At 32.9% G+C, this 17,826-nt stretch overlaps 1 protein-coding gene across 5 annotated transcripts in view; it reads right to left on the bottom strand.

Moving 5' to 3' along the window:
* The window catches only part of DIAPH2 (diaphanous related formin 2), a 222,071-nt gene that overhangs the window by 115,019 nt on the left and 89,226 nt on the right, over window positions 1-17,826 (bottom strand). For all 5 annotated transcript variants that reach the window (XM_084534184.1, XM_084534187.1, XM_084534183.1 and 2 more), the window contains one exon: window positions 16,977-17,100. In XM_084534184.1, coding sequence (XP_084390310.1) covers window positions 16,977-17,100 — 124 coding nt within the window. The remainder of the gene's footprint in view (window positions 1-16,976; window positions 17,101-17,826) is intronic.

Genomic DNA, 17,826 nt, shown 5'->3' with positions numbered 1-17,826 from the left:
ACTAGATTTGAATTATGTTTCAATATATAGGAATGGTATCATGGTACTTCCAAGCTTTTGTTTGGTTTATTTCAAGTAAACAGATGATAAAAAAAATATCAGACTAATGAAGGTTAAAAACCTTAGATCTGCTGGATCGTTAGTTATCACTATCATTCACTATCCATATATCAATCATTATTTTTCTGTTAGTTACTCAAAAATTCCTCAGCACTCCATTTACTATTCTGAAAATTGTTCATTTCCATCACAGTGTTCTGTATCTCAGATAACAAAGTTTAATTAAACTGGCTTATTAAAATTTCCATTACAAATTACATGTTTGAATGTTTCTCTGTGCTGTCCTGAAATGAACTATGGAATTAGTGTCTACAGTACTTAAAGTAGAAGGGAATGCAGCTGCATGACATGGCACCTTATCATTCTGAAGATACACATACATTGCACAACTCTTCAAAAGGACAAATACAGCTGCAATATTTGGGGAAATAAATACAGTTAAGTATTGATAAAATTACAACTTAGGTATTAAACCAACACAGAGTATGTAAATGTTACCAGTATAAAACTAATTTATTATCTCTACTGCAAATTCTTTTATTTTGGAAAAACAGAAGTTGGTTTTATAATTTTAACTGTCATTAACTTACTGTCAGTCAGCTCAGTGCACAACATGTTGCTGCCAACACCAGTGAAAATTAATAAACCAGCCGAAAAACTGCCAATTTAAAGAACTTAAAAGTGAATCTGTTGGAGCCCCAAATGAAATAATAGGGGGAGAACTAATTAGGCAGAAAGAACTGTATAAATAACCATACAACAGCTGAATTCTGTTTGTACGCCTTCATGATGCATTAGATAAACCATACAAGTGGTATTAAAAAAACGTTTATGACACACCTCATCATAAACGTTGCATTTTACTAATATGAATGTGTGGATCAGCGTACCTGCTTGAAAATTCACCTTATTCATAGGTGGCACTTGTCATCCTCGGCAGTAGGAAATTAGCAACAAAAGGATATTAAGTGTATTGTAGATCAGACAAGATGAGGAAATGATTTGAACACTGCGCTTCCACAGAGGGGTCTGTGTTCATACCTAATAGTACTTCAATGAACTTAATTTATTTGGCCTTCCATATCTTCTGAATCAGGTGCTGACTTGCAGCCAAACTGAGCTTAAATGAGTGACTGAGCACTGACAGATAGCCCGGAGAGGTTGTGGAATCTCCCTCCCTGGAAAAAGCCATATGAACATGGTCTTGTGAAGCCTGCTCTAGTTGGCCCTTCTAGAGCAGAGAGGTTGGACCTGATGACCTCCAGAGGTCCCTTCCCATCTCAGCCACTCTATAATTCAGTAAAATCCAGATGTATAAACAGAATAACCAACACCTTCCTCATAATTTCGACTTTACACTGTAACACCTCAAAGAATTTTCTTCAGCTAGATACACAATGCAACTTCATGCCATTCAAAAATCCCAAACTTAACAAGAAGTTTTATGCACTGTATTTAACTCACTAGAGTTTTTACCACTCCAAGCATGCCAGAACGAAATCGAACTATGAAGACTGCTGAAGAAAGACATGAAACACTAAGAACATACCAGTTGCCAGAAACTTCACTCTTAACTATAAACACTCAGTTCTAAAATTACCTTGCCGAATAGTTATTTCAGCAAACTCAAGTCTTGATTAAACTTGTAAACTAGTATTTTGCGAAATGCTGATGATCAGAGTAACTACATTTATTAAAAAATACCGGCAATTCAGTTTTAGTAAGTAAAATGACCAGATACTTGCAATGCCTGCTTTGTGTTTGATTTAGCTTTCTATCTGTACCTAAGCCAAATCATTGTTTGATTTAACACACACAAAAAACACCTACACCTGTGCTTCAGAAACCATCTGTGAAAACAATGTAATCTCTTGACATTCTTACTTGAAATTAAAGCCTTAAGTATACTGCTTGCAAGTCTACATAGCCATACACTACTCACAGTAAAACACTTCCCCCTGCCCCAGGGATACACCTATCTACTACTATTAGAGAAATACACTTGAACAAGTGTATTTATGACTTTTAATGACTTCGAAATAACTACCAGTTAGTGTCAAAATGTACCGAAAATATTTCAAGTACACATTCTGCATTCCATCGTTTCAAGCTACGGTATCATTTCAGAGCAGGACTCCGGATTATGGAAAAGCCAAAGAAGGCTAAAAATATATTTTACATTGCTACAAGAGAAACTTTTATACAATATTGTCATCATCTTTAATAAAGGGTGTATCACTGCTCGCAGTTTCTAATCTCTAAACTCATCCATAATAGAGCATTCTTTGAATTGAACTGCAGAAACAAACAAACAGAACTTATTAGCTGAAGACAAATTCAGCTTTAATAACAGTCATTTACAGAGAGAGCTTTATTTTCACCTGCTATCAGTACGTAAACAGATACTAACAATTTTATCATTCACACTACATACATAATGCATCTCTCTGACTACAGAGAAGATGACTTCTGGAACATACACAGATAATAATGAATCACAATTATATACCCAATCTTTTATTCCCATAGAAAGCCTATCTTTTCTGGTAGAAAAAAAATACAGCAGAAATCTTCATTACAATACACTTTATATACACAAATTAGAACCCAAAGAAATCAAGACCCAAACAAAGAAAAACAGTTTACCCATTTATATAAAATCACATCCTTTTGAAGAATTTAAAGATTCACTAATAAAATACCCATTAAAAGCTCAGTGTAGCGATTTGTTTCTCGAAACAGGACAAATTAATTCATCATTTGACAGAGTAGCCTGGGGAAGTGTTGTTGCTCCTCAGTTACACATCTAAGGGTTCTGTGCCTCTCCCTGACCTCAATTACAACTGCATTCAGTGTGTACAGACACTATTTAAGTGTTTGTGTCCATGGAAGTGAAGCACAAAGATCATAATGATCTTTGATAAAAATGCTAGCTGTAGCCTACTCACTCTCCCTAAATTACAGACTCACTCCAAAGTGATGTTTATCAACGAGGCCTTTCTGACTTGGCCCTAAATAGCCATCAAACTTTCATCTTCATAAACATGAGAAAATATCAATGCTTTCTAACTCCTAGCTCTAAGCATTTATATCAATTTCGAATTTTCATCAATTCAAGCTTCTCAATAATAACAAGACTCTTTCCATTGACTACACGTATACCACTTTAATATGCACAAATGAAAGCTTCTATCAACAGAATTTCAATAGTGCTTTTTTATTTATTTATACTCCTGTTAATCAGGAAGCAGAGATCAGTGCCCACTTCTCTAAAAGTTCCATAGGAACTCTCTAGGCAAAAACTGATAAAAGTGTATTTACAAAACATTCAGTACAAGGAGCAAAGCTCCACGAGCTGTTTCTTAAATTGGTTTATATTAGAAAAGCCTGCTCAAATACTTGCTACAAAAGTAGCAATACTAATTTTTTTAGCAATACTGCTACAAAAGCTGATATAGGAGCTTTCTCTAGTAGCATGAACAAGTAAACTTTAAAAAGTAAGTAAGAATAATTGGCTATTCAAACAGTGTGTTCTTCATGTGTTCTGAAATGGAAGTTGACACCTATTAAAAACAAAAAAAGACTACACCAGATTAAGAATTAAATTTATAGGTAGATGTAGGTTTAGGTTATATATATATATATATAGGTATGTAGGTTATATATACATAGATTATATGTAATTTTTATATATATATATATATATATATATGTATATATATATATATATGTATAACATCACACACAGTTAATATTGGTTTCATGATCTATGCCCACAGTTCTTAAATCCTTTTACACCAATAGCACATACTTCAATGATGGCATAAAAAAAGGGTAATTGATGGGAGTCCTAGAATAACAACTGTAAAAAGATAACAGGTCAAACAAATGAAAACTGACATAAAATCACAGCAGAAAAATAAAGAATTTATCCATTTTTTCTTTTTATCCCAGCTTCATAATGCTTTACAACTTTTTGTTTTTCTCCGCTGTGCTTGTACAAAATTCATAAAACTCTGTTAAGATCTTTCACAGGTCAGATCACATTTTTACCTGAAATCTTATACTAAGATTTCTGAAAATCTTAGTTGCTTCCTATCTAATTTATGCAGATGCTTTTCCAGCATGTTTTACAATGGAAACCATCTCATTTTTCATCTAATCCTCATTTGTGATATTTTGGGTTAAAAATTATTTGAAACAATATGAAGAGTCATATTCTATAATTTTTTGGAGATCTCTCTCATTTACAGGGGTGCCAAGCAATTAGCTATAACCACTATTTATGCATTAGAAAGCAACACAGAAGACATAATAACCAACAAAATATTGCAAGAGTAATGGATTTCTAGTGCATCTTCCCTGCAGAATAGTTATATGAAAATCTGTTTGGAGAAATAAAAACAAGAAAACCAAAAAGAAGCTATTACAAACAAAGTGATACTTCAAAATTTGTTTCTTGTATTATATACAAATTAACTAAATACGAACGTTTCAAATAACACAAAGCATTGACATATGAAGTTTTATCAACCATTAAAAAATTAATTTTAAATTAATTAATTAATTAATAATTTCAGCAAAACCACAATAAGGTAGCCATTCGTAGAAACACACTATTAGTTTTGGAACATAAAATGAGATGCCTTGAGCAATAATTACAGCTTTGTGTGCCCTAAATCTTTCAGAGAATCTGCAACCATATTCCGTTTCTCTTTGATCGTGCAGATTTTCCTCACTTCATCTGGATTTAATTACGTAAAATATGTTTGAGCTGTCAGTTTTACCCTGGTTTAACAAGCTTCAGTCAGTAGATGTGATGGTTACTTCATCAAGATAAAGTTTTTTTTGGGGGGGTAAACTGTGGGGAAGGAATTGAGAAGTGACTAAGTCACATATTTCTAGGCTTCCTTTAATGCCGCAATGTCATGAAGCCCTCATTATCTTTTTTTTTTTTTATTTTTTTTTTCAAATTCTGAAAAAAAAAAATCACTTGGTACAATGTTGTAAGACACTAGATGTTTAAAATCAAAGGAATGATTTTAATACTGATGGACAATCTATCTAATAGAAAAGCCACCTGGTAGAAAAATGTTGATTAAGTTTATTCAAATAAATTATTTAGTGCAAAGAACTGTTTTAATGAAGTGTTCAGAAACTGAAGTACAGGGAAAAAAATGACAGTCCAATCTAAAAATGAGTCTGTTTTGCAACAAAGTAGTATTTTGAATACCAGGTGCAAATTTAAAACCATCCTTCAGGTATAATTTGAGTAATACAGTTTATGTCTTGAATTCTCTTTCTTTAATACCACATCTATGTAACAACCCTTGTAGACCCCTTTTCAGGATTGAAGAAGCACACAGGGCAAAATGTAGTTCCACAAACTGCAAATTTTTTTGTTCAAGGAATTTCATTTTGGTATCTAATGCTGCAGTTAAAGGGACTTACAGTATGCACTCTCCCATTATTTTCACATTTTAAAATAAGCATAAAGCAATTAGAAAATGGATCTCTACAGAATTATCATTTTATCAGTGCACAATAGTTTTTCTTTTTTTATTAAAAAATTTGTATTAGTAATCTCTACAAATTGATTTAATATAGATTTAAGGACGAAAGCAGTTTCCCTCAGGCAATTATTCATAATCAAGGCAACTTTAAATTTTCCATGTATTTAAGTAGACTTCTGTTCACAGAAGTTTGCTCTTAAAAATCTCGAAAACATCCAGGCTTTTCCTCCAACATAGCTTTTCAAGTCTGCTTAGATTTCTGTTCAAAATTCTTGTCTTACTACTTGGCCAACATATATGCACTTCAACCTTCACCCTTTTCTTGTATTAAACTCTCTCTCAATTTTACTCAGTACTAGCTTTGAAGCATAATTCTAGATTTGCGGTCTTTAAAGTGCAGAACAGAATAGAGCTCCCTCATGTGGTCTACCTGTATAATCTCAGGGATTAAACAACCAACGAAACCAGAAAATTGATAATCTGTTTTGTGTAACACTGTTTTCATTTACGCTGAAAGAATTGCAAAAGCTTTAACACACTTATGAAAAATTATATGATCTGAGAAAGATGAATTAGTAAACCCTCTTGTTTCCTATTTTTGGTTTTATAAACTCTCCCTTCTGTTTTCCTCTTCTCCAGGCCCAGCAACTTATTTAACACCCACAGTTTTTCCTTCCACCATGCCATTTTACTGTCACTGCCATTCACAAACTCCAGCACATCATCACCTCATCTGCTACTTTGCATGTCATATCCTCAAAATATGACTACTCCCTCTTCCTGCTATATACTTTCCATGATTTTGACTTCTAGCCGCTTTCCTCTTCAAACTTTTAATTGAAACAGAAATGCAGTGGAACTGGCTGATAGAGATGCAACTGTAACATCCAAGTTCAACAGTACAAAAGAATCAACTTCCATTTTCAGCATCTGTAAACACTGCCCTAACAGTACATACATAAGTCTGTAGGAGCTTCCATAAGCAAAACATACTGTGTTACAACATAATTCATATACCAATAATAAAACAACCCCAGAAAGTCAAAGTCACAAGAAAAGGGGGAAATACAAAGCACCAGTCCATATTCCTATGAACAGCTCGATACACTATCCATCTCAATACACAAGCCATGCCTTAGAGCATAATGCAGACTTGCCTACCCCAGTAATCTACCTTCTATCTAATTTGCACCTGAGGGGAAAAAAAAAACAAAAACAAACACATCTATATACATACAGAAACTTACTCTGTCTGCTCAGAAAATATATTTCTAGCAAAAATAACTTTAAAAATGACTCATATGCTTATTCAAGTTCCTTGCTTAATCAGCTTGGCAAAAAGTACTACTAGTGCAAAAGATAACCCTCCCCAACCTGATAACCCTATTTTGAACTCCATATGTAACAATTCTCAATAACTTCTTCCATATATATGGTATCTACACAACTGTAACAAAAACACCTCAATACACTTCAAAAGTTACCCCCACTCAACAAAATAAAGATTATTCTCTTTGCAAAATCAAAATAACTATTTTTTTTTCTCTATGAGGTAACATGAACACATGATCTATACTGCATTCCCAACTGTGCTTGCTTCTTGCAGTGTACACTTTTGCTAAGTTATTCTCCCCTGATTATGTCCTGATTGCATTTTTATTCTCCCAGGGCCCTTTTATACTCCTCTCATTTGTGTTTCTATTATTTACTGATTTAACTGAATCTTACCACATTAGACTTGACCAGTTTAAAGCTTTCCCAATTCTATTTCACTGGATGACTATAACAACAACAACAACAAACTAACACACAGTAACTCAACTTTGAAATTATCTGCTATGTGATGGCATGCAATCAAAACAGACTCACAATTCTTTTGATGCATACTGCACCACAGAGGAAAATTTATCTCAGCATAGCTTAGGTAAAAATTCATGTATTTCGTGTGTTAAAAAAAAAAAAAATACACACAAAACCCACCAACATGCATTCCAGGACATTTCATATTTTCAACATCCTTTATTAGAGCTGAAAGAGAGATAATAAAGGAGATGGATTTAGATTTGCAACAGACAGTGCATTCACTCTGTTTCAAGATAAATCCACTACTCTGTATACCCTAAAAGAAGCCCTTATAAATTCCACATCTGCTTTCTACATTAATAGTTTCTTCCATTGGACTGCCAATTTCTTCAAGCACTATAGCTCACATACATACCCCTTATTGTAACATTTAACCCTAAGAAATAAAGCAGAGGACAAAGAATGAAGACTAAAACTTCACATAAAACTCCTTCATCCTCCAAACAATTCTGTTCAACAAGGAACAACAAAGAAAATATTCTTAATGTCGGTCTCTCTCAGTACATGACCATGCAGGAAGATAACATTCAAACTCCTCTTTAATAGAAATGTCTCCCTAACATGATAATGATATAAGGTATCATTAAATGATATGAAAATGTTTCACTTAAAATGGATAGAGTAAGAAACTGTGTAGCAATTCTGAAATTTTATAAAATTATAAATTCTGAAGCTATAAAATATGGTGGGAGTTCTAGTAAGTACTAAGACAACGGGGTGGGGGAAAAACAGTTTCATGAAAAATGGATTTTTTCACTGATTTTAGGAATCCTAATTTGGGGAAACAATGATCAACCCTGTCATTTACTGTATTAAATAGCAAACCAAACCCAAATGTATTTCAACCACAACACCAAAGGAAAATCATTATAGTTGAGTAGTAAAATATGTTGCCTTACTAGAGCAATTAATCATTGTAAGTCAATTTTGCATAAAGATTCAAAGCTTTTATGTGCTTCATATTACAGCTGACACAACAGGATATTGTATTGCATGTCTAGAATATTTACATACAATAGGAACACTGCATTTAACCTTATACCTTACAGTGAAGTCTGTTGGCCTTCATAGCATATAGACAGTCATACAAAATGTGACACCACTCATGCAACAATTATAGTAGGGGATTAATATTTTTTTCAGGGTCAAAAATTATTGATGTGAAAGGATTAGTAAATTCCACAAAGCCATATTAACATCTCTCCAAGGAAATTAAATTGAATAGCAACATTTATATGATGGCTGTCACTGAAACAACACGGAAGAAAAATGACACAGAGACAATCCCAGAAACTGAGCACTGCCATGTTGTTCAGGACTGACATCTTCAGAAAGCATTTCTGACATCATATCTTCTAATTGCAATGGATCCTGGATGTATTTCTGACATGTTGATTACCTAGTTTTTAAATTGCTACCTTCAAAAAGGCATCTGTACAATCAGATCATTTTATTTGCTGAAGAAAAAATCTCTACAAACTAAAATCACAGCAGTGCATGAGCTCAAATCTCTCATATAGCAGTCTCTCTGCCCCCCCTCATAACTTAATAATGTCAATAAGTCAAACGTAACTAAACATAGTATAAGTTGCTTTGAATCTGATTTTGAACTTTGCAGGGTCAATTCTTCAATGGGATTCAGAATGCTGAGATGCTATGAGCTTGAACAATTAGCAGTGCAAAAACAAAAAAGACAACACTGCTCATTGATGCCCTGAATTTTCTAAGAGAGCTGCCAGTTAGGAAACTAAAAGCAGATTATATGTATATACTAATTCTTCCCATCTTCTATCACAGTGCTTTCAGAAGCGGGATATTCTGCCTATGCTGATCAAATACAGCAGACCTTCGGATGTACTTCTAAGAATTACAAGCATGATCAGTTTAATCAAGTTTGTCTTTAATCAAGTTGAGCTTTAGCATGCTCATTTCAATATGATGAGTGTTCAGACAGAAGAGATTCTTAAATGTAACCTCTTATAAAATGATATAGTTGATTTTCTTCTTAAAAAGTGCATTCCATTATTCTTTTTGTGCATTTAGTGAAACACAATATTAACACAAATTTGGGGCATACACATTCTGTGGATCGAACTCAAACAGCCAAGCCACTCACTTAAATCTTAAAAGCATTTACCTACAAGTGACAAATTTTATGTTCTCACAGTTCCACAAACTTAGAATAAAGCATTCAGGATGCACATTTAAACATATACCAATGGCATGAGATTCTTCCTTTGCACATCATGTTAACCAATTTTGCAAATTTGAATAAAAAAGTCTACAGAATATGTAGTACAAGGTAGAAGCTTTTAGGAACATTTTAGTATCTCAATAACAGCAACCAAGTTTACCACTCCACTACAGACCTTGGTAAATGTTATCCCTGTTACTTAAATATACTTCAAAATTTGAACATGAACAATTTATATACTTGGGAATGTGCTGCAAAGCTGACTAAAATCCAGAGAACTACAACATCAAAACAGAAGTTGCTTACAGTCAAAAGCAGGCCTACATATTAGTCTGTACACTCAATTCTGAAGACACAAACTAAAAAAGGAATCACACCTGAAATGTAACATTACTTATAAAGCAAAAAAACATACAATATAGTGGGACTTATATTTACTGCTTAAAGCCTTTTATTTACTGCTTAAAGACTACTCCATTTAAGAAGTACTAAACATGTACTAAGGATGGCTTACAAAGCAGCAACTTTCAGGTTATAGGCACAATGCATGTTGTCATCTCCATTGAGTTGAACTTTATTCTGTCCTAAGTGTTTCTAAACTCTTTCATTCTGACACCATGCCCTTTACCTTAAAACCTATATTATAAATCTTAATCATTCCTTCTTCGTGCTACTTTCCATTCTCCACTTACTAAATGCTCTTCCTATTTTTTTCTCCAGCTGATTGCTTTCTCACCTCCCATTCTGTTATTTTACTCAGCTGACTAGAGCAGAACAACAAACTGAAACTGATTAAACTGGAAGCCCAACCAAATCATAGCTTCAAAATTAATTCAGTTCACATTCCTACTTCATCAGATGTCCTCAGCCCTCAGCCCAAAAAATATAAGAGAACATCTTATATTTTTTATCTTTTAAGCTAGAACAAATAACTCCTGTTTCATTCCCCTTCACTGCATGCACTCTTAAGTCCTCTTAAGTAAGACTTTAGAGGACTGAGGCTAGCAAGTCTTAAGACAGGTGCTTTTTTTTGGTTATTCCTTGAAGTTCATTTTTGACTGCAAGCTAGAGGCTTAACTTTAAATGAATTCTTAGCACTATGAGTACCAAAACACCATGTTATTACAATGCAACGAAAACAACAAAAAGGCTACATCCAGAAGCCTGGTCTTTCTGTTCCACATAATATTTACCACATAACTTAATACTTTAGAACTTTCCAACAACAATGAAATGAAGATTTTCCACCACGTTTCATTTTTTCTTGGTTGGGTGGTGTGTAAAAGAGAGAAAGAGGAAGGACAAGAAATGGGTTGAGAAGTTTGGAAAAAAAAAAATCTTCCTGTTGTCTGGAAAAAAGAAATCGTCCCGTTATAACTTCAGCAAGGTAAACCTTCTGTCCCTAGACACTATATAGGAAAAGTATTTTGTCTAGTTACATAACCAAGATTTTTCTGAAGTACCTCTTTTAATCAAAAACTGCACTTGCTGATGAATTTTTTTTCAAATACTACTTTCGCATATAAGAACAAAAAATCTTTATAACTATTTCAAGAAAAAGTACATTTAGAAGATGATCTCAAAGACTGTACATGACCTATAATTCAAAGATCTTTGAATGGCTTTTCTTTTCTAGTTCCCAGGAGTAGTGACAAGTGCATTCAGGCAACAGGTATTTCAAATGCATTTGTACAATGCATGTACAAAACTTCATAGAAATTTCACCCTTTGGTATTACTTTTGAGGCACCCTTAGGTATGAGCAAATTCTAATATACATAATGTACATACTAATATACATACTCATAAAGAAATGAAGGAGCCAGTGCACTTCAAATTGTCTCATAAACAAAACAGCCTTCCCCAAAAATGACATCTCAAAACACCACGTGAATTATTTTTTCCGTAACAAGCTAGGAGGATATCCCAAGTGCTAACAGATAAGTGTTAATGCCATTAACGTTCTTCCAGCACTTTTTGTCAAGGCATAAATGTCCTGTTGCTCAGTCACTCAAAAAAAAAATTTCAAAGACAATTCCAGTACCTGAGAATCTGAATCAGTGTATTGTTTCTAGTGGCTGCTACGAGAGATTCTGTAACAGTGCTTCCTACAAAAGTCAAATCAGTTAACGCTTAGTGCACATTAAGCATTTTCTAACAGTGAATAAAAGACCCATACACATTTAAAGTACACCTAGCCCTAGATCATTTCATTATCACTGAAATACATCATATAACCCAGTAACCAATAAATCACACATTTCCTAGTGAAGCAATATTCATCATTAGGTAGAACAATAAGCTCAAACTCGAATCAAGTAAAATCCCTTTCAAGACAGAAGCTATTTTTTTGTTTTAAATGACTATTAATAGGGGTCACTTCTGAAAAGTAAAATTAGTTGACAAATCAATATTGTTCTAATGAATAAGATAAAGGAAAAAAACAAAGCAGGATCTAACTGCAGTAATTTTGGTATGTTGGTTCATGGTTTCCTAGATTTAAATTTTCTTCACAATACGCTTTTAATTTTACATATGAATGTAATGAACAAGAAAAAGTGATCGGCACCATTTATTACTCTCATAGGCAGAAGATTTTAACAAGATTATGCATGTTAATATTTTTTTACTAAGGTAAATGATATAGAGGAAAAAGTTTAAAAATTAGTTACTAATATGTCACAGACATCATTAATACATCTGAGATACATTATGTTAAAAAAAAAAAAAAAAAAAAGTGTGATTCTTTACAAATTATATAATGGTCCAAAAGCAAGACCTCTGATTCTTTACATACAAGCAGCTATAGCAAAAACCTAGTTTCCCTAGAAAGATAAACACTCATGCTTTAGCATCACTTAAAAAGAAAATAATCCATATAACTATTATTTGTAAGTACAAAATTCTGAGTTTTCCATTTAAAATCTCTAATTATAGGCACAAAAACTGAAACAAATCAAGGAGTGAAAGCCAAATTTGTCATAGTCTATAATTACTTCTTCAGTGCTACATGAAGCTGGATAATTATAAAGAAACCTCTCACATATATATGATCTTCAAGTAAAATACTATTCTAGTCCTAGATCAGATTATGAAAAAGTTACTTAACATACCATATAATTCACAGGCAGAATGTTTTATTGTCTTTTATTTTTCTGTAACCGTATTACATTTTACTTTACTTTACAGAACAGCTGTAATTCTCATTAGGTTCTGAAATCAATTGCTATTGGTGGCCAACCATATAAATCACCTTCAGGATCCCAGTAACTTCAGACAGTGCTGTGAGTATTCCTTAAAACTTGGGCAATTAAGTGCCTGAAGAAAATCCCAATATAAGGCAGGTAAACTAAAACCCTAGCGTGACAGCATGATAGTGCCTATACTATCACTTCAGAATCCCACAAAAATTTTTCTGTGCAGTTACCCCCTAGAAGTCCAGTGTTCCTTATAAACAACATGTAACTGCACTTACAGGATGCAGACCTGTGTCCCAGCAAGTAGTGGTCATGGAAGCAACTTTGCATTGTTTCCTAATGGTTTGATGCTTGGACTACATGATCTCAGAGGTTTTTTTTCCAAACTCAGTGATTCTAACCGAATACAAAGTTCCACTGTGATGGTGGTGACAGAAACAGCTTCTGATGTAGAACAAAGACAAATAATATTAAATTTTTAACTCATGCCTGTGAAGCTACAAAAATACTGAAGCACTGTACTTAGTTGGAAGCTGCATTACAAAAGCATATTAAAAAAACACCAAGAATACTAGAGAAATGAGCCTACTTGGTTATCACAGATAAATTTAAGTCACCTGACCATAGTATCAAAATTCTTGCACTGAGAAAGAGATATGTAATAGCCACTAAGTCTTAAAAAACTTAAGATGGCTAGAAACTGAAACCACGAGAAGTCAAACCAGCATCAATCTGTGTATTTTTGAAAGAAAATCATTGATAGAATCTATTAGGCATGTAGAAGAAATTATACTATCTGAATTTTTCTAATCAAGATTTTATACTCTCATAAAAGACATGCTTTTAGACAGAAAAATCCAAGTATGATGTTGACAGTGGCATTACCTGTTAAGACCACTCTATCATAGTTGAAATCAAATCTTATTATCACAATAAAATTAATTGGTTATAAAAGAAGGAAATCAAACTACAGTTGCTTCATCTGCAATTCTTATTATGTTCACTGAACCTTATGAACAATCAAATAGAAAAAAATCATACACCCTTAGGCAGGAAGTCACATTGACGCAACTACAGAGCCAATTCACCAGAACCAATATCTGCATAGTCCTAAAGCAAGTCTAATAGAAAACCTAATATACTTGTGAAATCAAGTGATTTTATTTAGTTGCCTCCAGTTTTAAATATAAACTGCTCAGATAACTCATTTTGCCTCAGTTTATATGTAATAAAAATGTGTCAAAATAAGTGTCTGAAATGTGTACCCAGTTAGCAAACTATAGTCACTGAATTAAATTGAATTTTGAATTCAATTTGTAAATTACATTGAATTAAAACTCTTAGAGCTATATTTAATTTTTTTAGTCAGTGGGACATACTTACTCATCTACTGTGGAATAGTAAAATATTATTCTTCCTGTCTTTCTATTTAATACCTAATGTAGTTCTGAGTTTAGGTCCTTGTCAATACTCTATCAATAACTACATCAAGTTGTGTGCACTGAAATGAGTAACTGTACACACCAAATAAAACACTGATTAAGAAAAGTCACAAATTAGCCTGCTTAAAAATGGGTAATGGAAATGAAATCTAACTCAAAAGTAAGCAGGATTCATACTCGTATTTTTGTCACTCATAATACAACAAAAAGCTCGCATTGTTTTTCTTTTAAGTTATAGAAACCAAACTTGTTCTATACCATTTCCTTCTACGCTACGAATTATATTATTACTTTTATCATTATAAATATTACAAGTGGTATTTTTTATTGTAATTAATGTCCTAATTTAGTAGGATACCAAGCAATACTCCTTACATTCTATCTGAAGGAAGTCTCATTCACAATTACTTGTACACTGCTTTGTTTAGTGGCAGGTAAAGAAAAGAGAAACTATGCCTTTAATCCTGCATGCCAAAACCCTACTGAGAGATGATTGATATTCCAACATGTACCAATTTTTCTGCACTCATGCAGTTAGAGATGTTCAGCTTGAAATTCCTCAACTTCCTAATCTCAGTATGTGCTATCAACAACAGTTCTTCAACAATATGACAGAAACAAAAGAAACAGATTGATGATTAAAATGTGATATTTTTCCTCTTAAATAATTCCTCTTAAATCCCTTCCATATTTATTGTCCATTCTAAAAAATATAACACAGGAATGTAGAACATTTTTAAAATATTAAACACATTTGATCATTTGACATAACATTCCTTAGGCAGAATCAGTTCATTTTTTAATCTTATCTATTTTGTTAAGCCACCAAATTCACTGGTAGGATAAAACGCTGTCAGACATCTACAGTTCAGGGTACCTACTTTAATTACCAGGAACTGGTAATCTAGCTGTGACATTAACATATGTGCACCAGAGCAAGTCTGCCTTCTTAATAGACTTGCAACATTTTTAATTTTTTTTTTTAAAGGATCCTTATATTATCGCTAATACAAAAAGCCGTTTATATACATATATATGTACACATATGTTTTAATCTCAGTCACACTCCAAGGCAATCTTCGTGCTTCAATAAATTCAGGAGACAAGCAGCAGATACAAAAAAAGGTACCTATGTGGCCTCACCAATACTTGAATGATGTAAATAATCTTCTCTAAGTATAGTAAAGACACAAGCAGAAAAATAACAAATGACAAAGCACTGGCTCAACACAACTGAACGTATGTATGTATACAACTTGCAATACAGTTTTTTGTAGACAATAAGTCTACAACACATGTAAAATTCAAAATGACACAGTGGCAAAAGGTGCATTTCAATATCTTGGTTTCATGTCCAAAGAAAACTGGTTTACTTGACTGTATTCAGCCTACACACAATGTCAAAACAAAGGGCTATTACAAGAGAAGGTTTCCCTATGTGAATGCATCTCAGGAAAACAATTTTTTCTTCTACTAAAAAAAACAGCAAACCTGATTAAATGTGGTTACTAACATGTCTCCTAACCTTGCAAAAAAGACAAGGTAGAATAAGGCAGAAGAGAACAAAAATTTTCTTCTTATGAGTTGTCTACTTCAAGTTAGTTTTCTAGTCTTGACAGAAACTTAAAATAAATGCATACAGAGAAGACATTAAACATATTCTTGTGAATTTCTGTCACCGAACCCATTCAGATGATTAATCCTGCTAAAACTCAGATTCCAAATACATTGGGTGAATCCTTCATTACATTCACCTACTAAGTGTGATAAGCAAGTAACAGCAGCTCTAGACATCCATCTCCATTTTTTTTTAAACAAAAAATCCCACAAAATTATAACTTCTGTCTCATTGCATTATCATTGCATTAAGATACCACGTGAATTATCGGAGCTTCTATAAATGCACAAAATGCCTGTCTTTACCATGTACCATACTCTAAATGCTTCCACACAAATGTGCTTTATGCATTTTATTTATTTTATTATTTTAAAGAAACATGAACTTCTGCCTGGTCTCAGAAAATTTTGTGAGCTTCTTGCACTGACAGTATACTTATACCTTATATTCTTGCACGAAAGTAAAGACTGATATGTAAAAATTTTGTAGAGAAAACAATCTAAACAAACATGTTTTGGTATTCTCCCACAGTTTTTCCTTGTACTGAAGAACGTACAGTCTCTATTCTCTATTTATTCTGAAATAAAAGCACAAATCTCTCAAGTACCAAGTATCTAAATACTTTTACTCTAAACAGGTCTGACCAAAAAAAAAAAAACAAACCACCACCCGATACTCTCCCCTTCAAATATCAAACTATCTGAAGCTAAAATAAGAACTGATCTTAACTCTACTGCTGGCAGTTGTTGAGACAGAAATGACTTAACAGTTACCATTAAATACTGTTCTTTAGAACAAAAACATAAAACTATCTTCATGACAAGACACTTTAATTCCTTTAAGAAAGCTATCTGCTTTTCTCCTTTGGAATACTTAAAATTATACACCAATTACGAATAAAACATAAGATTCAGCTTAGTTAATGGCTTCCTTGTTTTCTTACATTCAGCATATTCTGATATACTTTTTCTCTCCACTAGAATAAAAGCATGGAAGAAGAGATTTAAAACTTAATTTTAAGTGTTGTGAAATACTTAACCAGACAAAGTTAACATTGATATCAGCCGTATAAACATGCAAAAAGGATATGCTCATCTTTTCTACGAACTTATCATGTTCATCTTGTGTTTTAGGGAAATTCTGAATGTCATTCTCTAGGCGCTGGATTTGCTGGTTCATTGAATCAAGGTTGCTCTTCAGAGTCTGGGCAGAAACTAAGAAAAAGAGTCAGTAAGTAAAAAGCTTCCAGAATACAATTAAAAATAAAGGGTATCAGAAAGGGAGAAAACAATGACATTATGAATAGTCTTAAGGAGAATTATTCCATGAAGTAGACACATTTTTCTGAATTACTGTTCATAAAAAAAAATTCAACTCTACATAAAAATAAGTTAAAATATCTAATGTAATACACCAAATCATCACACTTAATATGGAAATGTCACCACTTAATTCTACCATTAGTTCAAATGATTCAATTTCTATTCAAATTTATTGGTAAAAAATCTAGTATTTCATTCTTTTATATGTAATTCAAAGATTAGAAAGTAACTAAGGTTCAAAGAGACTTCACCTTATTAATGCATGTACTTGCTTAAATGAATCATCTTATTAACGCATGTACTTAGTTACAGAAGTGATTTAAGGAACAGACAAAGAAAAAAGATCAAATATTTTTCTTTTACTGAAATTAAACTGATTTCTATGAACCAATGTCTGTGAAACCCTCTGTTAACATCAAAGATAGGTTTGAATAATACAAGTCACTGACAATTAAAAAGAAGTAAAGGACTCATAGTACAGCACTAAAAAGTAAACAGAGAATAGACACATACATATGGCACACACTTAATATCCAGGCACATTTTGAGATATATACTGTCTCACAGGCATACATGTGTATATTACGCACAGACATGTAATATATAAATGTACGCATC

Source organism: Aythya ferina (genome assembly GCF_964211825.1).
Source record: "Aythya ferina genome assembly, chromosome: 13".
In the NCBI taxonomy this organism is placed as follows: domain Eukaryota; kingdom Metazoa; phylum Chordata; class Aves; order Anseriformes; family Anatidae; genus Aythya; species Aythya ferina.
The sequence above is the reverse complement of the archived record's forward strand: the minus strand, read 5'-3'. Positions and strand labels throughout refer to the sequence as shown.